Below are 23,886 nucleotides of genomic sequence, written 5' to 3' on the forward strand. Positions count from 1 at the left end.
TTGCTGCCCCTAGGAGTTCCTAGGGGCAGTATCAGCAGACCTAGAAGTTTGTTAGAAGTGCAGAATTTCAACCCCTTCACCCCGAGACCTGCAGAATCAGAATCTGTATTTTAACAAGTACCCCCAGATGATTCTCATGTGCACTTCAGCTTGAGACGCCTGACGGAATTCACTGCCTTGCTTCTAGAACAGTGTGGAAAAATCCAGACATGGCTTCTGGTTCTCCTCCTCCTCCCACCCATCCTCCTAAGACTTCTTTATAAAATCCTGTTACTCTTTCCCTGTTCCCCTGAACAGTGTTGTTCTGCACCCTGCCTGAATGGTAAATATTCACAAAAACTACTTTGAATAATTTTCAACATGTGCAAATACAGGGCAAGCTACCGCAAGCCAAGTGTTTGCTGGGAACCATGCAATGCGAGAGGTCAAAAGATAGGGTGACAGTTCACTTCACCTCTAATTCCTTTAAAGGAGCATCAGGTAAATGCTCAGTGTTTCCATTTTGTTTGCCAGTATAGGCACAGTCCCATGCAGAGCGTCATTCAATATGCGGGGTTAATTAAGTTCTTAGTTCTGTTAGGAAAAAAGTGCTGAGGCAGTTAGAATTTCTAACTCCGAAAATCAATTCAATTGATGGGCTTTATTTCTGAAAGGAATAGCCAGTCTCTTGTCCATATATTTACATATTGATTAGCCCCTTTCCATGAATGTTTTGATCTTTTAATTAGGTTTCCAGTGTTTTTAGTCACTGGATTAACAATCATGTCCTGTCCACATGGGCTGTGAAAGGTGGTTAACATTGCATTTTTACCAAAAAAAAAAAAAAAGAAATTATGAGTTTAAAAATATTTATTTTATTTATTTATTTATTTATTTTTTGTTATGGGCTGCTTCCCCAGGTTTTATTTTTTTTTCCAATTTATTTATTTTCAGAAAAACATTATTCATTATTTTTTCACCACACCCAGTGCTCCATGCAAGCCGTGCCCTCTATAATACCCACCACCTGGTACCCCAACCTCCCACCCCCCCGCCACTTCAAACCCCTCAGATTGTTTTTCTAACAGTCTTAAACTCTGAAAAACAGAGTTTAAAAATATTGGTTAAAATATTATGAGTTATACTGGCCACTATAGCTGTTTTATTTCTGGAATACACTCAGCTCATTTATGGTCTAAACAGGATTTTTACTTCCGGGGCCATCAAAGAAGTTGGTATCGCTGCTGCTTACAGGTATATGCCTTCTGTCACCCATTTTTCTCTCTTTAGGAGTTGCTTTTTGGGGAAACCTGTCCACTTAAATTTTTCTGTTTCTACACCTGCATACATACATATCTATGTGCCCACATTTAATGCCAAATCTTAACATCTTAACATCTTAACATCTCTCCTGTCTCAGTTTATGTTACTTTTGTGAGGAGATCAATTTCAGTGTCCTGGGTGAATAAACCAGTGACAAGCAATTACCATTGAGAATTGTAAAAAAGAAAACAAACGTTCTCTAAGTTTAGAAAATAGGAACCCTGGATCTGTCATTGGAGGGTAGGAAATGCAAGCATCCACGCTACACATGTGCAAAAAAAAAAAAGGAGTTCAGTCTGTGTGCATGTCTGTTGAGAAGGGATCTGTGTGTGACCATCAGGCCTCATGGTGCCGTGGCTCACTGTGGCTCCACCCAGCATGGCTCAGTCCATCCAGGCCCTGAGATTCTGAGTTTCTTTGAAGAACACTGTACATTTTTCAATTTTCTCTTTTTTTCTGGATTTGGCCTCATGCATATAAGAGCCTTCTGACTATGTCTTATTATTACTACATTTTAAAGGAAATTGTTATGTCTACCAAGAACAAAAACATGAATAACTGACAGTATTAAGGGTCCCAGGTAGAAAACACAGTTATGGAAGGTCTGATAAAAGGCAAAAAAATAAACACCTGGTATAGAAGAAGGGGGATAGAATAATATAATGATCAAAACTCAAAAGTTTGGGGGCGCCTGGGTGGCTCAGTGGATTAAGCCGCTGCCTTCAGCTCAGGTCATGATCTCAGGGTCCTGGGATAGAGTCCCGCATCGGGCTCTCTGCTCAGCGGGGAGCCTGCTTCCCTCTCTCTCTCTCTGCCTGCCTCTCTGCCTACTTGTGATCTCTGTCAAATAAATAAATAAAATCTTTAAAAAAAAAAACTCAAAAGAGTTTTGGAGTCAAACATATGTGGATTAAAATTCTAGCTTTAGTTCTTCTAGTGGTTAGAACTTATTATTTCGTTTTGTGTGTGCGTGAAGTTGTTGTTGTTGTTGTTGTTTTTTAATTTCAGGCTTATTAAAAAACTTTCAAGAAACATTGAAAGAGTTCCCATATAGCTTTCACCTAGCTTCCCAAATGTCAATACCTTATATATTCATGGTATAATTATTGATACCAAGATATCAACACTTGTCCTATACTCTTAACTAATCTGTAGGCCATGTTCATATTTGTTAATTGTTCCCAGACCATCTGTTTTTCTTATTTAGAATCCACTCTAGGACCTACATTGCATGTATTTGTCCAATATCCTAGCATCCTTCAATCTATGATAGATTTTCAGACTTTCTTTGTCTTTTTGTGAACTTGACACTTCTGACGAGTAATGGTCAGTTACTTCATATAATGTCTCTGATTTGGGGTTTGTCTACTGTTCTTCATGTTTTAACATGGGTCTCTGTTTTTGGCAAAAATTACTTTTTGTGGTATTACAGAAATGGTATTTTGTCCTTCATTGTGCATCATATCAGGAGGTACGTGACTGGTGATGTTAACTTTGATCACCAGCTTTGGGTGATGTCTTCCAGATTTTGTTCCTTCACTGTAAAGTTACTATGTTTCCTTTTGTGATGATCAGGTATCTTTTGCAAGATACTTTGTGACTATGCAAATATCCTGTTTCTTATCTTCCTTCCAACTTCTAATTTTAGCATTCATACTTGCCAAATACAGGCAAAATACTTGCATAATGGCTGATATGTTTAATGCTAATTCTATTTTCCTAACACCAAAAAATATAGTAGTTATGATTATTCCAATATAACAAACATGAGAGCATCATAACATGGCTCAAAACATAGTATCTACTGGTGATATTGGTTCTGTTGGTAAAGCAGTTTGCCTGCATTGATATTAGAGACAACAGATATCCCATCACTTCCAGCTCTTTGTTAGGAATCAAATAGGGAGCTATTTTTGTTTAGGAAACTGGTTCCAAGGAACTATTGCTATGCTAGGCACCTTCGTGTGTGTAATGTAATATTCACCATCATTGACTCAGTGCTTACGAAGGTCCACATGTTATTTGGTCATTTGATCCTTATAATAAACCCTTGAAGAAACGTCTTGACTACAGATGAGCAAACTGTGGCTTAAGTAGGCTAAATAATTTATGAAATCACACAGCTACTAAGCACCAAAGCAGGGATATAATTTCAAGTCTCTCTGAGTCCAAAACCAGGCTAGATCATTAAAAATGAGAAAAGAACCATTGCTTCATCAGGCTCCATTAAAAGAAGATTACAAAATGTGTGTTTTCTGATTGGTAAAGGAGGAAGGCTCTGGTGATCGATTCTAAGCACTTATAGGTGAATGAGTTTTATGTGGACTTTATCCAGGTTCAAGAAAATTACTCAATTGTTTTGTGCATTCTGGAAGGATATATCATATCACAATTAAGAAATTAAGTTTATTCATAGTTAGCTACAAAAAAGTTATCCTAAGAAGAATGATTATTCAATCATTCTTATTTACTAGATACATAAATCTTATTGGAAATGAGATCATTTATTCAGGTATTCCAGTTGAAATCTAGTGTCACTAGAAATACTCATGTAAATAAAGCAAAACATATGATTTTTCTTAAATTTTGCAGTTCCTCTCAATGTTAAGGCTTGCTATAAATAAACAAATTGAAAATCATATGTCTCAAGATTTATTTGATTTATTTTTTGAAATGTTTTTGGGAAAAATAATACAGACCACATTTTGCCAATAATAATAATAATGATAATAATATCCCACCTATTTGACAGCTACAAGATACAAATGTGTGCCCCTCATACATCAAATGATTTGAATGACTGAAAATAAAATGTTAAAATATGTAGTTAAATATTAATGATTGATTCGTGAATTCATTCTCCAATAAGTGAATTATCCCTAAATTCTTTGGACACTTTGCTATCATGAACTCATGAAATCAGCAATTACTTAAAGTTTAGTTACTACTGATTTCCTTGCAGCAAGCTCCAAGCTCTTTTTATAAGGATTATGTCTTAAACAAATGAAATAAACACTTGGGGGAACCAGGAAAGTGTAGCTTTATTACTGTACATAAGATGTCTTTAAAAAAAAAGTCTTAAAAAAGCAGTTTTTATTAATGACATTATAAAAAATGGCTTTCAAGATGATAAATATGCCCACTCCATATACTTAACTTGTATTAAGAGGCTTCTGTCTTTAAAGTGTTACAGGCATTGGCAAATTAATTTATTGTTGTAATACTGCTGAGAAATAGGCAAACAAGTTAAACTAGAATAGTGTTTACTTAGGATTACAATTCCCGTGTTATTAAAAAAGAATTAGCAGAGATCATAATAATTAGTCTGAAACAGACAGCAATTAGCATAAGAAGAATCTGTAGAAGAGGCAATAAGAGGTGCAGACACTCTTAGAGGTCTAGTAGGATGGCCCTAATTGAGTTTGATAGTCTGTTCCCAACAGCAATTTTATGGGGTGCATTGTGGGAGATTGTGATGTGGTTTTAAAGGTCACAGTTGTGCATGGCTGGACCTGCCATGAGTCTGCAGCAGACCACCTGGGATCTATTTATAAACCTGTACAAACTCTTCAAAGAATGTTTCATAAGTTTATCCTCCCCCATATGGAGAGGTCATATGTGCTTGCTTGTCTCAAAATTACCATTTCTCCTTTCAAATAATTCACTGCTTTCCACGGAGTGTAAGGAAGTAGCAAATTCAGTTGATCTTATTTATGTCACGCATGCTCTTGAGAATTTCACTTCTGAGCTTTTATTTTATATTTTTTCCCAGACTGTTAATTAATAATCACATGACAGGTTTGCTGAACCCTTCGTCCCTCTACATGGATATATTGCTTAAGGGGCGAGATCCAAGACAGGGTAAAGTGCAAAGTATGTTTCAATATTACGTTGACTTTTGTTTACAGTGGCTTTTTGTGACAAATTCCAGGGTTCTATTAGCCTTTCTGGTTGCAGAAGAGTCCCTTGTTGGGGTCTTTCTTATTTATTTTTAGCTAAAGGATGCTTAAGTAATGAGTCTTCTCACACGTAACCAAAATAACTCTCTGCCTTGTACTCTTTCTTGCAGTTGGTGGTACTGCAGCCCACCAGTCACCCAGCTGAAACTTGCCCTTTTTTTCTAGACTGTCTTCCTTCACTCCTAATTTAAGTGTCCTTTCAGTAATCACAAAGTCCTTCTGCTTTTATTTTCTGCCTATATGTTGACCCATGGCTTCCATTCTCATGGCTTAAGGTCTCATCTGGTTAACTTCTGGTTGTTCCTTCACAAGAGTCAGTGTTAGTGCCTTCTGCTCTGGGATCGGTGGCCTCTCTTGGTCCTTACTCTGCCCCTGCCTAGTCCTGCTGTTTATCCCTATGTGATGTTCCCCTGCACACCTTTGTGAACCCTTGGAGGAAGAAATTGGGTGGGACTTACTGACTGTTTTATCCCAGCCCCTGACTTACGGCCTGGTAAATATGAGGTGTTAACTAAGTGATCGTCAACTGGATGAATGAACAAATAAAGTTCTTCTTCAGCTCTCCCCATTCCTGGTTTATATATCACACTGAGACAAAATAATAATCCAGTTATTCATGGGTAATTATATTGAATATATAATCATTCAACTTCCAAACACATCATGAAATTCTAGGGAAATTTGTTTTTGTTTTGATATTCCTTGGTTGTGTGTGTGTGTGTGTGTGTGTGTGTTTTAAGAAGGAATAATAATAATTTTCAGAAATTTGCCTTTCTGTATGACTTTTCTCATCACTTTGTTTTAATCTCAGTTAATTAGGACCATTGGCTTTGTTGTCCATCAAACCCAGGTTCCAGTTGTAGTTTTCATCTTGGGCCATTTTTCACTACTCTGGTGCTGAGTTAGCTTCATTTTGAAACAGTTATTATTTGAATCTTGTGCAACTGCTTTATGTGTATATGTATATACATAAAGAATGCTAGGTAAGATATACTAAGAAGACATAACCTGAACTACGAGGTCAAAGAGGGACTTTCTGGGGGCGCCTGGGTGGCTCAGTGGGTTAAGCCGCTGCCTTCGACTCAGGTCATGATCTCAGGGTCCTGGGATCGAGTCCCGCATCGGGCTCTCTGCTCAGCAGGGAGCCTGCTTCCTCCTCTCTCTCTCTCTGCCTGCCTCTCTGCCTGCTTGTGATCTCTCTCTGTCAAATAAATAAATAAATAAATAATCTTTAAAAAAAAAAAAAGAGGGACTTTCTGGATGTGATCCTAGCTAGTTCTTGTTGATGCTTCTTCATATTCCTTCTGGCTCCCTGAGTTCACCTGAAACCATGGGAGGCAGTTCTAACAAATCAGCCACTTTCCAGCTTAAGTACTGTATTTCTTCTTTCTACCTGAGGGTGCAAGCATGGATAGTCTGGTGAAGGGGAGAGTTAACCTCTATTCAGTAGGAAATGGGAGTTGATGGACAAATGTCCCAGCCTCCTGACCTCCAATGGAAAGATTCTGAGGTATGTCTTTCCTGTTGTTGCTCAGAGATTCTCTAAGGAGAGAACTAGTGATAGCAGTTAGATACCTAATAATGTATCTACCACTGGTTTCTCTTTTCCTTGTCTCACTTTTCCCACTTTCTTTACCAAATGCTTCCTGATCACCTTCCATACAAACGATCTGCCCCTAAGTCTTTATGTCAGTGTTGATATTTGGAGCACCAACCAAACTGAGCCAAGGCTTAAAGAATTTGGAAGCCATGACCAACCAAGGTTGAAAGATTATGACAGTCAGAAGAGACATCATGTAGCAGTACCAGAGCCAAGGCTTAAAGGTGGCAGCTACAGGAACTAAAAGATGCTCTAGAAGACTGGCTGGAGCAGAAAATGGGAAGGGAAATTTGTGAGGTAGCAGGGGCCAGTTAGTGTTTGGTCTTAGAACTCATGGTCACTATTTTGATATGATTGTAGAGATGGTGGGATCTAGATTGAATGGAGTGGGGGAGTGATATGCTAGACGGTATGGAGAACGAATTCTAGGGGAAATGGAGCCAAGACACTATGAGGAAATTATTAAGCACCTACATTTGGGAACTATTACCCACAGAAAAAATGAGTGGATTTCACAAGTATTGAGAAGGTAACGTCTTTCTAAATTTCCATTGCTAAGTTCTTTATCAGAGTCATTGAGGTGGTCATGGTGGTAACTAAGGTAAACTGGTAATTTATACATGAAAACATTTCAGCCATTTTTCTTCATGATAGTGCTCTTCATGATCATATAATAGCAAATTTTCTTTCAGAGCCTATTTTCTTCTCAAAAACAGAGTCTTTAACTTACGTACTTATGCACCTCCATCTTTTAAAAATATTGAAATACTTGTGGTGGCTGAGAAACTAACATCATATTCTTCCGGTTCATCTGTGGTAGTAAATGATAGAATTTGTTAACAATGTATGTTTAAACCCAGCTCCTAGTTTGGAAGTGAGGATGCCTATGGATGGTAAATTTTACCAGTTTGCTCATGAGTATGAAAATAAATTAAAATGATGAAGAATGATACACCACAGCAAGTGCCTTTCTAAAAATTATTTTTGATGTCTTTGTGAGATATGTGATTTTGCCATTAAACCTTTTATTTGAGGGCAATTAATAACCACCCATTTCAGTTAGTGCAGTGAAAATGGTTTTTTTTTTTTTTTAAAGATTTTATTTATTTATTTGACAGAGAGAGATTACAAGTAGGCAGAGAGGCAGGCAGAGAGAGAGAGGAGGAAGCAGGCTCCCTGCTGAGCAGAGAGCCCGATGTGGGACTCGATCCCAGGACCCTGAGATCATGACCTGAGCCGAAGGCAGCGGCTTAACCCACTGAGCCACCCAGGCGCCCGAAAATGGTTTTTTTTTTTTTTAAAGATTTTATTTATTTATTTGACAGAGAAAGATCACAAGTAGGCAGAGAGGCAGGCAGAGAGAGAGATAGGAGGAGGAAGCAGGCTCCCTGCTGAGCAGAGAGCCCGATGCGGGACTCGATCCCAGGACCCTGAGATCATGACCCGAGCCGAAGGCAGCGGCTTAACCCACTGAGCCACCCAGGCGCCCCCCGAAAATGGGTTTTATTGTTGCCATTAGTCAGCAAAAATTAAAAATGGTGATAAACCCTTTCTGAAGATGCAACTTTCATTAAAAAAGAGGAAATGAAAAACTAATTGAAAGTTACTGTAAATTTTGAATCATTAATTTCATGCCAAAATAAGTCATTAGAAATCTCTGATGGATATAAAAAAGCAATCATTTGCAAAATTGGAATGAGCAAAATTCAATCTAGGTGTACTTCTCTGTTTTTTTTTAATTTGTATATTGGGAGAGCTGTAATATAGAGATTGTTGAATTTTAACAAAAAAGCCTTTTGCTATATGTAGTTTGTATGTGCTGTGGGGTTCTAAACCAACTAATTAATTTCCCTCAGGATCCTTTTATTTCAGTTGGTCACCTTTGTTATAACTCACTGCTTTTCTTGCTTTTTGTCTAATGATAATATGTCTGGTTCATATCACTTCACTATGAAAAATCTAGGGTTTTTGTTCTGCCTTGTGTTTTGTTTTTATTTTACTATATATACTATGTGTGTAGATTTATTGTATAAATTGTATGTTGAATGTATAAATATATCTGATATATAGAAACAATAATATATAAATATTTGTCAATAATATAAATATATAATATATACATATAATATATAATAATAAATTAAAATACATATAAATAAAATTAAAAGCCTCAATCCCCTTTTTAGAAAAGAGAAGGGTAAAATTTATGAGCTTTCTTCTCGAGTCTCTCTAGTTTTCTTCTATGCAAAGAAAAGTAGTTCTCTGATAACCAGCATTTTTTTTTATTCTTCAACTCTGCTTTTGAAAGTAGACATAATATACTAAATCTGAAGAGCTCATCACACCAAAAATAAAAATATCTGCAGGTCTAAATCACAGTGCAGGGAGCCTTGTTCCATGAAACTACCTTTCATTATGGGATGTACAGAAAACAAATTAAATGTATAATTGCATAAAATACTTTTTTTTTGATGTTGTATCCAGTGAAACTTGGCAGATAACATGCTCTACTATTTTGGAGAAAACTAATCAAACCAAAAAGAACTGTAAAATTAATTGGTTACCATGATAACTGAACTGATTCTCAGTGGACAACTAAAAGGCAATAGTGATATTAAGAGAGAGTAGCTTAAATCGCAGCAGAAACTTCCAGATTCCTTTTGTAAGCGAAGAACAGACCAACAGACCATCACAGCGCAACTTTTTTTCTTCTCACATACTTGGAACACTTAATTACCAGAAAAAAAGAAATCCTTTATTATCATCTAGGAATCAGGTTCAAATAGCCAACTGCAGTCATACTGGTGCAAAGTAGAAGCATCTTTTTTTTTTTTAAAGTGGAAGACTTTTCATTTTACATGTACTATTATGCACATTATTGATTTTCTTTTCTGGTTGTTGTTCCTTGCAGAGAGTGAATCTATCTTTCGATTTTCCATTTTATGGCCATTTTCTACGTGAAATCACTGTGGCAACTGGGGGTAAGTGGTTTTCTACCCATTCACTCTAAATAATCTATAGTTTCACTATAGTTATTATTTTTAATTTACTTTACATTTCAATAGGGACACTTATTGGGAAAACTATTGTCTTCTATCACAAAGTCATGGGTATAAATAAAATCTGAGAAAGAGTATAGCTATTGGAAAAACTTTTCAGCAGAAAAAAATTGTAGTTATAATAATTTTCAGCTTAGATTCATCTGTTTTCCTTCTACCTTTTTTCCCCTTCTTTTCCTTCTGCGTTTTAACTCATTTTTGGTAATATGGTAAGATTGTATAAACGGGAAGAGATCTAGAAAAAAAAAGGGTGCTTATGGAAGTTGTTACAGTATTTTTCTTTTCACTTAATGTTAGAATTGATTGACATAAATATATGGACAAACATCACCTCATGTATATTAGCTTCAATTATTTCGGTCCTCCCCCCATGCCTTCAATGCCACTTAGGTTGACTGGCAACTCATTTGAATCTTAAAAATAAACAGTGAGATTCAGTATGTAATCTTTTAGTGTTATTTTTCTGCACAACCTTTGGAGGTTACTTTAGAGATTAATGATACCCTAGAAAGGCAATTATTGTACTTTATAGTATATCCCAGAAGTCAGGAAAAAATGTAATCCTTAAGTGCTACTACCAGAGATAAGCAAAAGGCCAGAGAATATCCCTGTATTCTGAGAGAAAAACATAAAAATGGAAGCCTAAGTAAAGATGTAAGTTAAAAGAAATCCAGGCCGAGTGCCCGTGCCTAATTCACCAAAGACCAGAGTCCTTCTCCTGTACTGGATTTCATGATTACTCTTCCAAAAGGATAAGAGAGTCCTTTTGATCAGTACTGCCATATTTTAATATAAGACTTAGAATTATGTAGGAATCAGAATAAGCTTTGTAGCTGGAAATCTCAACAAGCAAATAAGAGTTTTTGAGTATCTATTCTGAGCAAAGGTAAATACAGGTACCTCTGTCTTGGGATTACATAGCCTACTAGACTATTAGAGTGAAGCAGAATGTGGCAGTTCCTTAGAAAATAGAAATCATGAAATACGGGTTTCCAGGGATGACAAAGCTCAGATAGCTGTGAACATTCTGTATAGAGAAATGATTGTTTAAGATCTTCCTTGAAGGATGTCTCAGTTTCAAGGGTCGTGTAGAGAAAGAAGTGTAGGTCTCATGGAGGAATATCTTGAGTAATTACACAGAACAAGAAATGGGTAAGGTATATTTCGGATACCAAATAGTTGAGTTTGCGTGAAGCTGAGAGCGGGTTTACAAAAAAAAAAAATGTCTTATTAAGATGATAAAAATAGATTGGGACAATTATATACTGCCTCAAGAATCAGTTGGAGTCATTAGTACTTTTTTTAGGTAAGTGATGAGCTTAAGAAACTGAATCCAGACATTTGTGTAACTCCTTCAAGTATAAAAAGACTGTGTTAGTACACATAATTGGAAGAATATTGCAATAGTTTTTGTGACACATATTGAGGGCCTTGGCAATTCTGTGGCTTCAAAAAGAGAAATGATGCCATCAGCCAAAATTACAGACTCGAGCAGAAGAGCAGGTTTTAGGGAATGCCAATGGCTTCAGTTCTGAAACTATTAAATTATATGTAAAGAAAGGACCAAGTATGGGGCACCTGGGTGGCTCAGTTGGTTAAGCATCCAGCTCTTGGTTTTGGCCCAGTTCCTGATCTCAGGCTTGTGAGATCGAGGTCCGGGTCAGGCTCTGCGCTTTGCATGGAGGCTGCTTGTCCCTCTCCCTCCCCTCTGCCCTTCCCGCCCTCAAATAATAAATAAAAGCTTTTTTAAAAGGACTAAATATTAGCAAATTCACAGAAGGACCGTGTCTTTTTGAGCCCACTGTGTATTTCTGTGCTAGTATATTGCATGGCATTTAATAGCCATTTAATTAATATGTTGAAGGAATGAGAGAAAAAGAAAAGTAAGATTGACATCATGAATTACATCATGCCTACTAGCATCTTGAAAGTATGATAGAAACATGGTTATTTTATAAAATGGACATTAGGCATATTTTCTGACATTTGGGTTACTGGTGTTCGACTGAATTTCAAAAAGTGAATTCTTATTCACATTTGTTCAAAATCTATACACACAGCGGTAAAAATATGGGCACCTTTGATTTTCAGCTTCTCAAATTGCTTTATCCTTAAAAGTCATGTCAGTGATTCAGCCAATATGAACTAAGATTTCCCTTAGCTGAGATGGTAAGAAAAAAAAAAAAACAACAACAACAAACCAATAGCTATATCATCTTTACTGCTTCAAAGTACCACTTTCCTTTGAGACGATCCTCAAAATAAGTGAAAAATCTGGTGCCTTGAATGATCTCTGTCTTCTTTGAAGGGAACACTAATGTAAAGAAACTTTTTTTCTCTATTTAAAATATGCTAGCCTGGAAGTTGCATATATAAACCCATACCCTTTTTAAAGGAGACTCAGCTGAGATAATTTACACACTTATCTGAGTTCCTTCAAAATGAAACCAGAGATCTCCTGAAAGCTTTCAAATAAATAACTTCTTTGCACTTTTATTGTTCATTTATTGAGTCAGTTTTGATTGGAGTCCCTACCGTGTGAAAGGCACAGTGTGTGATACTTCACCATATGCAAAGAATAAATTTGGGGTCCTGCTCCAAAGCTTATTAGAGTCTAAGAAGAGGACGGGGTATATGACTGAGCGTAAGAGGAGGCTCACTGTAGGTGCTGCCGGGGCGGAAGGTTGTTCTGGGAGGAGACCATTCCTTTTGGGCCAACCGAGAACAGGTTTGTCATACTGGCCTCGAAGGAAGGTAGAGGTTTAGTAGGCAAAGAGGCAGGTGGAAGCGATGTGGAGAGGGATGGGACTGTCCAGACAAAGGGATGGTGAGCTAAGGGACAGAGCTGAACCTATAGTGAACATATCAGGAGGGCTGACAAAATATATCAGTTTATCCTGAATGGAAGGTTGGAGTTAGAGTCTAGTAGAGAGCAGATGGGAAGAGGGATGGCAAATACCTTGAACATTACAAATTTGCTTGCTAGCCAGCAGCTATCAGGTGTTCTTGAGAGCAGATCTGGCCTGTGTTGGCAGGGGAGAGCAGGGTAAGGGGGGTGGGGTGGGGGCAAGAAGGCAGTCAGAAGCAAGGATTTGGTATCTCCGCAAGGTCCGCCGTGCCTTGGCCAGGGTGGGTGCAGTGAAGAAGGACGGAAGGGGCCAGCGCAAGACACAGTGTCGGGTTCTTTCATCATAAGGGCTGCGGAGGTTTCTAGGCAAAAGGATCTGTGAGGACACAGTGAGTAAAGCTAAGAACAGCTCAAATGGGGACTTGTGAATAGAATTTTGATGGATCTCTTCTGTGACTGACTAGGTGTGAGAGGCAGACGGACCTATCTGACAAATGCTCGTCACATTAGAAATCTTGAAAAAGTTATTAACTGTGAATGGCTTGGGAGAAAAGTAGAAACTGTGAGTGAGGTTAAGTCAAGTTGACTGTAGGCCATTCTAAAGAGACCAGGGACTGGGATTTTTAGGTAGGGACACATGGGTGTCTGTGAAACAGATATGAATATTCTATTGACTGTCAGTTCTCTTCGATTGTGTCTATAGATTCCTCTTGAACTTGATTTTACATTAGATTGGGGGAAAAGAAAGTGAAATGTGAAAGTGGATATTTTCAATCATAATTTGCTTCATTCCTCCCACACCATTTTCCCATTTCCCATGCCTCCTTAAAATCCAGCCCCCACACATCCCCTCTTTCTCTGTTCACATAGACACAAATTTCTTTTTTTTTTTAAATATTTTATTTATTTATTTGACAGAGAGAGAGAGAGATCACAAGTAGGCTGAGCAGCAGGCAGAGAGAGAGGGGGAAGCAGGCTCCCCACTGAACAGAGAGCCCAATGTGGGGCTGGATCCCAGGACCCTGCGATCATGACCTGAGCCAAAGGTAGATGCTTAATCCACTGAGCCACCCAGGCACCCCTAGACACAAATTTCTTTAAGACTGAAATGACCTTAAAGATGTCTTTGTTATTGCTAAGACCAGTACCATTTCAAAGCAGAAAATAGCTTAAAAACACAGACATCTGCCTAAGTTATTGTGACCCATCTTTATATTTAAAAATGTATGTATTTAAATTGGAAAAAAAATGTATGTATTTAATTATGAACACACTTAAGTTTATAGTTAAAAATGTAAATAAAAACTTAATATCTGGCCATTTATTTATAAATTATAAGCATGAGTCTTTGTTAAGAATTTTAATTTTCAAAAGCTTCAATCATCCATACAAATAACAAAATGAATTGGAAATACCATCTTATTTTCTGGTTCACTGGTAACAGAATTTGAAAGCACTCATTTATCTTTTTACTTAAAAGATATTTCAGAATACAAATATTCCAGACATTAAAAAACTAGTACTCTGTGCATCTCATAAAAACATTTCATTAATGACACCACTAAGCTGTGTTATTTGAATATATATCACACTGCTTTCATTCTCTGGCTTTATCAATACTCTAATTGGTTCTTTTTCATTATTAGGCTGCTTAGTTGATATTTTAAATATTTCAAAAAAGTAGATTTTTTTTTTAAAAAAAAGTAGATTTAAGTGTAAGGATTTGATTTTTAATTCTTGTGACCATCACTTGAAATATATTTTTCATGAGCCCATCCTGGGTACATCATACTAACTACAATGACACAAAATGTGGGGACGGGTTAGTGATGCTTTCAGAATCATGGGGAAGAGAAAGGGTGACCATATCCACATCATTCTGGCCCCAGGATTTAAGTATGCAGACAGATGCTGGTTTGTAATTAAGATAGTGTGTGGAATTGCTGGCAGTTGTATGTGAGAATCGGAATCAAAGATGACATAAATTAAAAAGGTAATGATGAACATGTATTACTCACCTTGATTGTACAGAGGATTTGTCCTCCCTTCCCTTCAACATGAATATCTAATTGGAGGTTTAATGAAAAAACAAAACAAAACTGCTTAGAATTTTTTCTCAGGGTACAAAAGCAGTTTTATTCACCCTTCTCTGTTTTCTTTATTCTGTTGTGGTTTTGTTGTTGTTTTTTTTTTAATATAACTGACATACAGCACTATTTTCATGTAAGGTATTGAATATAAATTGATTTTATTTTATTTGCTACATGATACTAATGAAATGAAAAATGTTCATTGTGTCATCAGTGTTTAAGATATGAAAAGTCAGAGCATGGCATTTAAAACATCAAAAAGACAAAGGTAAAATATTTACCTTCCTTCTTTCCCTGCCTCCTACTCCATGCATTCCCCTCCCAAGAAAAAAAACACCATTACCCTTTGAGCTATGGTATGTTAAATTCAAATTTAGAGTAATTTCCTAAATTTGGTGTATAGTCATTCACTTTTTTTTTTTTTCACTTTAAGTCCCCAATAAGGGAGGTTAAAAAAAAAAAAAAACAAAAAAACAGTGTGTATTATTTTGATTGGGTTTTCTGGATATGTATTAGCAAATCTTCCAGTTCTTCTTTTGTTCTCACTTTCAAATAGTCATATTTTAATTGTAGTTCCAAATAATATTTCATACCTTTTAGAGGGACTTGATTAATAACAGTTATAACGGACTTTTTCAGAGTGGAAGAGAGTTCATTATTACTTATGATGATTGATTTATAAATACCAAGTCTGTCATCTTTCAAGTGTATAACCTCATGGAACAGAACAGAATGCTTCCATTAACTTTCTGAATCTAGTGAAAAAGTGAATGGAGTTGTTTGGTCTTTTAATATTATTATTACCATTGTTGTTATTATTAAGAGAAAGCAGAAGTTATGGGTCTCTGGAGATCTGATGCATGAAGGGAAAGTACTGAAGGGATAGAAGCTGGACAAAATAAAGCCATCCCATTCGGTTCACTAATTTAAAGTAACAAACAAGATCTCAAGGATTCCTGGACAGAAAGATAAGTTTTGTGATGTCTGCTTTGCTGTAGCTAATCGATTCTCTGTGAAGTCCCTCTGAAAACCTGAGACAGTTCATTTTAGCAGTCCTCCTAGATGATTCATTGTTCCCCAGACTGTCTAGTGTCCAGAATTAAATTCAGCAGATTCACCAACACTGCTACATTTCTTTCCACCATGGCTTTATGAACTGCATGTTCTCAAGCCCCTTTGTTTCTTCTGTGTATCGACACATCATATTCCATTAATTGAGTCTTTGGGACCGAGGTTAAGTGTGGCTGGAGATTAGAGCAATAGGAGTGGGGCCACCCAGGAAATAGACTCAAGTCATTAGGAATGATCAAGAAAAATCCAAGAGACAGAAATATGGGCAGAACAAAGGAAGAAATTTCTAGAATAGCACCTTCCTTTGCCATGACAGCCAAGAGGAGTCTACCCATCCCTGGTGCTTAGACATCTGCCTAGGAACACTTGCCTCTGGAAAGCACCATTTATCCTTTCAGGGATCCAGGCTTTATTTGAAATATTGGCAACAAATATTTTGCTTGCATCCTGTCCTAGTCACTTCATCAATAATTCAGAAAAATAACAATATTGCACAGATGCTCAAATATATCACCCAAGTGAAAACAAAGTGTGTCTAGGTAACTAATTAGTAAAGTAGCAATGCACAGCAGGTTCTCCAATGTTGTCTGATCCTGGAAAAGAAGGGGAAAAATACTAAGCACTTGAGGACTGACTTTGGACCCAAGCCAGTTCAGGAATAAATTCGGAGAAGCTTCCTGAATTCCCCCTGAAGCCAGCAATTGCAATTCAGTATTTTGGAGAGGTAGTCTGGCATCTAGGTTAAGATAAACATACTGATATTCAAATAAGAATATATAAGTTTATAAGTCAAACTATTCATAGCTGTTATAATCTTTAGGAAATTACTTTCTATCTGTCTTGCCTCAATTTTCCAGTCTATAAAATAGCATAATAAAAGTACCTAGCCCAGAAAGATTTTTGTTCAAGTTTAAGTTAACTAATAATCTGTTATTGTTACCTATTTCATAGAAAATGCTAATTAATAGCATATATTATTATTACTATTCTTTTATATATATACTTTTTCTCTTTTATCCTTTTCAAAATACTTTCTTCATAAAGCTGTGCTTGCTTCTTAAAGTAGTTTGTCATGTTTTCTTTGACGTCATTATCCATATCTCAGAGAATGTCTAAAGACTTAACTTGTCATTATCTCCATTTTAAAGGCTGACTCATCCATTCAGGAGTGGGTGGTATAAAGGGTCTAGATGACTTGGGATGTCCTCTTCATACGCATAGGCATATCTGTCATCTGTAACTGTAGTGCAGAATCTTCTCTAAAGACCTCCCAGTGCCAACATTCTGTGACTCCGATTGTCTCACCAAATTTAACAATTTTGTAACACATGGCAGAAGAATCTTGAAATATTTCTCTAATTGTGGTACGATAGGCTGTAACTGGATAAGAGGCATGATTATCATCAGCAGGCCACACATATCATGCTCCCTACTCTACCCTTTGTGTGACAAGAACTTCGAGGACAAGTCATCAAAGCATAAAGTTAGTTATGGCTAACTGATGGACATGCCCCCAGCGGCATCTAGATGGCCTTTATGGATTTGAGAGTCACTTAATTGCTAATAACCAACTTGAAAATGTACTAAAGACCCAACCACTAATGCAAAATTAAATATTTGTCTAGTTAAATTTATGTGTGATGGTTAGCCTTTGAATTAGGAGACAGATTTTCTTACGGATAACCGTTATTTCAACGCTCACCATTATTTTCAATTTCTTTTCTTAATTTTTATTACTTCACAGAAAACTAGTAGGTGTACTATGAAAACAGATCAAAATGGTGTTCTCATTTCAATTGATACAACTCTGAGGCTTAAACATAGCATTAAAAAATAATAATTCTAAATGTTTTGTTGGCTGTTTCTAATGGGGTTATGGTAGATTAAGATTACATTGTTGGTCTGACTAGCTGAGGGGCTACAGAGATATTTTTATTTAATCTTCTTGGATTATTGTTCAAATGAGAAGTTTCTGCTGAAGGCAAAGAAGATTTAAAAAACACTTTTTAACTGGTTTATTATCATTTTCCACAGCTACTTTAAAAAGCAAGCATCATTTTAGTTAATAATTTGCAGAGAAAACCCATAGCACTTTTAGATTACTCTAGAAAAATAGGAAATAAGGAGAAATTGGAACAACTAGATTTTGAAAAAAAATGGATTATGTAACTGTTAAAGAGTAAAAAGCTCTTTAACATTTTTTAATTATGGCAAATATAAATAGGGTAAGATTTACCATTTATGGGTTGGCCATGAAGTTTTAGTCATTAAGTCAGCTCTGACTTTTTTTTCTCCTGTGTTTTTTTTTTTTTTTTTTTTTCCTTTGAGGTAGTAATCCTCTGAGTTATCAGTTTCCTCCACAATGCATTGAAAACACAGCTACCCCCAAAACTTTACACCGGTGCACTCCTATAAGCAGTGTTCACTATTCTCTCTTTTTACCTTTCCAGTTCTCAATAATTAGAGATTATTTTGGAGAATTTTTTTTTTTTAAGATTTTATTTATTTATTTGACAGACAGAGATTACAAGTAGGCAGAGGCAGGCAGAGAGAGAGAGAGGAGGAAGCAGGCTCCCTGCTGAGCAGAAAGCCCGATGCGGGGCTCAATCCCAGGACCCTGAGATCATGACCTGAGCCGAAGGCAGCGGCTTAACCCACTGAGCCACCCAGGCGCCCCTGGAGAATTTTTTTAAAGCTACTTTTTTTAGCACTGGATAAAATCGAATAAAACTGATTATATAGTTTGGAAATTATTGAGTATTCCTAACTTATATACAGTTTAAAAACAATAAGACTTATGAGGGGCGCCTCTGTGACTCAGTCATTAAGCATCTGCCTTCAGCTCATGATCCTGCCGTCCTGGGATCTGAGCCCCACAGTGGGCTCCCTGTTCAGCAGGAAGTCTGCTTCTCCCTCTCACACTCTCCCTGTTTATGTTCCCTCTGTCATTCTGTCTGTGTCAAATAAGTTTAAAAAAATCTTAAAAAAAAAAAAAAGGACTTATGAAATGTTACGTAACTAAGAATTAAAGTTTAAGGTGGTGTGTTAACATGGAAAGAGTGCTCATGATGATGATTAAGATATAAAATTGCAATTATGTACAATAGTATTTATTTTAAAATACAATGCAAATTAAAATGGAAGGAGAAACAATACTGGTCATTTTGTAATGGTGATTATTTTTCTGTTTCTGAGTTTCCAAATGTTAAGTTGAAAATAAGGTCATATATCAATCCTTATTTTATTATTATAAAAAGTAAATAGAAATCTGACTTCTTTTCAATGCAGATGGCTACTGGTTTATTTTAACACCATTTATTTTTTGTCTTTATCCCACTGACACACAATGCTATTGCTAAAGTCTTTTAATTTTCATAGAATTTGAAATATATTATGTGGGTTAACTTGATTTCTTCTCTCATAAATATAAAATACACTAGAAATATAAAATACCCTAGAAGAAAACTAGAGAGAATTACTTTGCAATCCTGAATTGGGACTGTTTTACTAAAAATAATACAAAACCCTGGGGCTCCTCGTGGCTCAGTCAGTTAAGCATCTGTCTCTTGGTTTTGGCTCAGGTCATGATCTCAGGATGGTGAAATGAAGCCCCACACTGGGCTCCATTCCCAGTGAGGAGTCAGCTTGAGATTCTTATCTCCTTCCTCCCCCTCTCCCTTTACTCCTGCCCCTCTGCTCCTTCTCCCCACTCACATCGGCTCTCTCTCTCTCACCCTCTCCCAAAAATAATAATAATAATACAAAACCCAGAAACCATAAAAGAAAATATTGATAAAACTGTGTATATTAAAATTTGGTTATATTAAAAAGTTATGACATTTAAACATCAAAAATTAAGAAAAAGGAAGTAAAAACCAAGAAAAGTATTTGCAACACACATGACAGTCAGTGAGCTATTTTCCTTAATATATAAGGAGTTATTGTAAGAAAAAGATAAATATGGCAACCAAGCAGTGAGCAAGTGGCAAAGGCAATTTATTAAAAAGGAAATTACAGGAACTTCTGATCTCAGCTCCCCATTACAAAGACCTTAGAAGTTGTCATTCTCAGTCTAACAATAGGAAAAAGTTACCTAAGCTGAAAATCAGTAACTTTTGTTGGACCCATCAGAGAGCTGAGCTTATAAGACAAACCACCCTCCCTAGAATCTGGAAAGACAGGTGTATCCAAAGAGACGTAATAGGTGTATGATTACGTGGCGCAGAAGCCACTGGCATCACAAATTGGTAGTAACATTTAAATGGTAATTTCAAGAGTTGGAGTGTGGATAAACCTAAGAAACTCCTGGCATCTCTGGTCTTAGTGGGGGCCCTTAAGCTTTTATGGGCTTGACTTCCACAAGCCCTGTCAGATTCTCAGAGTAAAGATCTGAAAAGGGTCCCCTCATGGCTTTGCTGGGAGAGAGGAAGAGTAATCATTGTGGAAATACATTGTGAAAATCATTGGAGAAATCATTGTTTCTCCAAAACAAAGGCCTAATCTGCGGGAAAAGATTTTTTTTTTCCCCCTAGACCTTAGCCTAGCTAGAAGATGCTTTTGTATTTCCTCTAGAGCTACCTCTAGAGCTACCTGGGGAAAATAACAATAACAATAGATGCTGAACTGAAGTCAGGGCTTCCAGGAAATAGACTGAAAATGTTACAGCCAGCGTGGGGGTGGGGGATACTACTCCAATGAAAACACCTTTGAAGTTCACAGCCCAAGAACATGGGTCCATTAAAAACTGACAAACTTCTAAAATGGAAATTTGAAGGGAAAAAGTACGGGGGAAAAATCAAACATCCAAGAACTATGGGACAATAATAGAAGATGTAACATAAACATAACAGGACTATCAAAGGAAAAGAAAGAGTAGAGAAGAAGAAATATGTGAAATAATAGTGGTGAAGAACTTTCCAAAATCACAAACAGTCATCAAACCTGGAACTCACCAAAAGCTGATCAAGAACACAAAGAAACGCTCCTAGGCATATATTTTTTTAAACTGGAGGAAAAAATAATAAATAGATAAATGAATGAATAAATAAATAAGCAAGCAAGCAAAGAGAAAAGGCTTAAAAGAAAACCACACCTGACTTCCAAACACCCAACCAGTACCTCTCAAAACTGACAAGGTCATCAAAAGCAAAGGAAAGTCTGAGAAACTGTCACAACCCAAAGGAGCCTAAGGGAGACATAACGACAAAATATAATGTGGTATTTTGGGACCTGGAACAGAAAAAGGACATTATGTAAAGCCTAAGAAAATCAGTATGTTTACCTAATAACTTTGGTGGTAATTATGTATCACTGTTTAATTAATTTTGACAAAGATTCCATACTGTTAGATGTTTATGGTATGGGAAACAGGGTGTCCAGGATATTGAAAGGCTCTGTATTACCTTTTTGATTTTCTTTAAATCAAAACCTGTTTTAAAATAAAAAATATTTTTAAAAGGGAAAATTTTAAAAATGGCTATTAAACATGGAATAATATGTCATCTCACTGCTAATAAGAGAAAGCAAATTAAAACTATATATTATTAATTATATATAAATATTAAATATAAATATAAATACTAATTATAATATTATAATTATAATATTTATAATTAACTGTAAATATTAATTATATATTATATTATTATAAATTAAAACTATATATTATTTCCACTCATGTGGTTTGAAAAGATTTTAAAAGAGCAAGTTGGAGAAATCAAAAAGGGTTTTTTAGGATATGGAGAAAAAGGTACTCTCAAGCATTACTGGTGTTACTGTCTATTAAAATATAAAATGTATAACTGACACTGCCATTTCTAGTTCTAAAAATGGGTCATCTGGGTGCACTAGATGGGTCATCTAGGTAAACTAATGTATAAGGATGTCTGTTGCTAAAGATTGGAAAAATACTCTGAGCGTCTACCAATGAGGATGTTCAGGTTAGGGACAGGTGAACTAAAGGTTTGTGTACCCATGGGATGGAGTATCCCGGAGTCTTTGAACAGAATGAGATCATTCTCCATGACTTAGTGAAAGAAGCAAGGTGCAGAACAGTGTCACAGAATAAATGTATGTGTATGCATGTGTATATTTACAGGCATGTATTTCTGCATCATAAACTATTGCTGAAATGATCTGGAAGGATGTATATATGCTTTCAAGTGCATAGAAAAATCGAGAAGGACATACAAGAAACTATTAATAGTATTTAACCTTAAAGAGGAGAATTGGTGGATTGCTGGAGACCAGGAATACAAAGGGGATATAATTTTCACAATCATTTTGCATTTCAGGTCATTACTATGTGCATGTATTACCCTTTCAAACACCATTAATATTTAAAATTCTTACTGGTGTAAGAATTGATCAGGAATAAATTGCTCATACATGTATTTCTTTTCATTCAATATAATCCTATATATTTATCAAACAAAATGAATATGTTAAGAGTATGAGGAATTTGAGAGGCAGGGCGGGAGGTCGTGTGGGGTAGGGAGGGAAAAAATGAAACAAGACGGGATCGGGAGGGAGACAAACCATAAGAGACTCTTAATCTCACAAAACAAACTGAGGGTTACTGGCGGGTGGGAGGGAAAGGATAGGGTAGCTGGGTTATGGACATTGGGGAGGGCATGTACTATGGTGAGTGCTGTGAACTGTGTAAGCCTGATGACTCACAGACCTGTACTCCTGGGGCAAATAATACATTATATGTTAACAATAATAAAAACAGTATAAGGTATAAAGCTTTTTTCATTACTTTTATTTCACAGTTTCTTATGTTTTAGAGTTATAGATAGTGGCAAGTGTTCATAAAATTACCATTTTAAGAATATTTGCTTAAATTGTTTGCTGAAGGGTTTATCAATACCCTCTTAAAACATAGAAACCACAACTCTCTTGATATCTCTGATGTTCCTGAGAATAAACCTGAGTTCTTATCAAATTATGGAATATGGCAGGAAAAGGAGGGCTGAAAAGAATTTTAGTGATTTTTGGTTTAATTGCTATAGTAAGGGACGCCTGCGTAGCTCAGTTGGTTAAGCGGCTGCCTTCAGCTCAGGTCATGATCCCAGCGGCCTGGGATCAAGTCCCCATCTGGCTCCTTGCTCAGCAGGGAGCCTGCTTCCCCTCTGCCTCTGCCTGCCTCTCTGTCTGCCTGTGCTCACTCTCTTGACAAAAAAATAAATAAAAAATCTTTTTAAAAATAATAAATAAATAAATAAATGTTATAGACTAATAGATATCTCAGTCTAATTAATGAACAACACATTTTTATGTTATTAGCAACTGCTTAGTTAACACTATAATGATTGCAAACTGAAAACAAATTCCAGGATATTTTCTGAGGAGAAATAAGAAAATGTGAATAGTTTGTATCTGTTGTAAGAAGCCTTGCAGATTTGGAAGCAGGAAGCACTGGGGTTCTGGGAACAGACCAACAAGGAAGGGCAAGAGAATTAGAAATGAGTAAGGCCAGAACTGGTAGAGTTCCTCTTTCAGTGGCCTTGGGATATTTTTATTTCAGGATTTGTTATGGACTGAACATCTGTGGCCCCCAAAATTCATAGGCTGAAGCTCTAACCCCCAGTGTGGTTCTGTGTGGAGACGGATCTCTAGGAACGTAATTAAGGTTAAATGAGGTCATCAGGGAAGGCCCTGGTCCAATGGGATTAGTGCCCTTGTACCAAGAGACACCAGAGAGGTCATACTCTCCCTGGGCACATTCAGAGGAAAGACCATGTGAGGACTTTGTGAGAAGGCAGCTGCCTACAAGCCAGGAAAAAAAGCCCTTAGTAGAAACCAAAACTGGCTGGAACCTTGATCTTGGACTTTCTAGCCTTTCCAGAACTATGAGAACATTAATTCCTGTTGTATAAGCCACCTAGTGTATGGTATTTTTTTATGGAGCCAACTAATATAGATGTCCAAAGGGCTTAGTAACTTTTGTCTTCAA

General features: G+C 36.5%; 1 protein-coding gene across 1 annotated transcript in view; it reads left to right on the forward strand.

The window, feature by feature from the left end:
• Window positions 1-23,886, forward strand: part of PLXDC2 (plexin domain containing 2) — a 472,118-nt gene that overhangs the window by 230,618 nt on the left and 217,614 nt on the right. Inside the window, exon 4 of the mRNA XM_044227759.1 lies at window positions 9,773-9,842. Coding sequence (XP_044083694.1) covers window positions 9,773-9,842 — 70 coding nt within the window. The remainder of the gene's footprint in view (window positions 1-9,772; window positions 9,843-23,886) is intronic.

This window comes from Neovison vison, chromosome 12 (assembly GCF_020171115.1).
Source record: "Neovison vison isolate M4711 chromosome 12, ASM_NN_V1, whole genome shotgun sequence".
NCBI lineage: Eukaryota > Metazoa > Chordata > Mammalia > Carnivora > Mustelidae > Neogale > Neogale vison.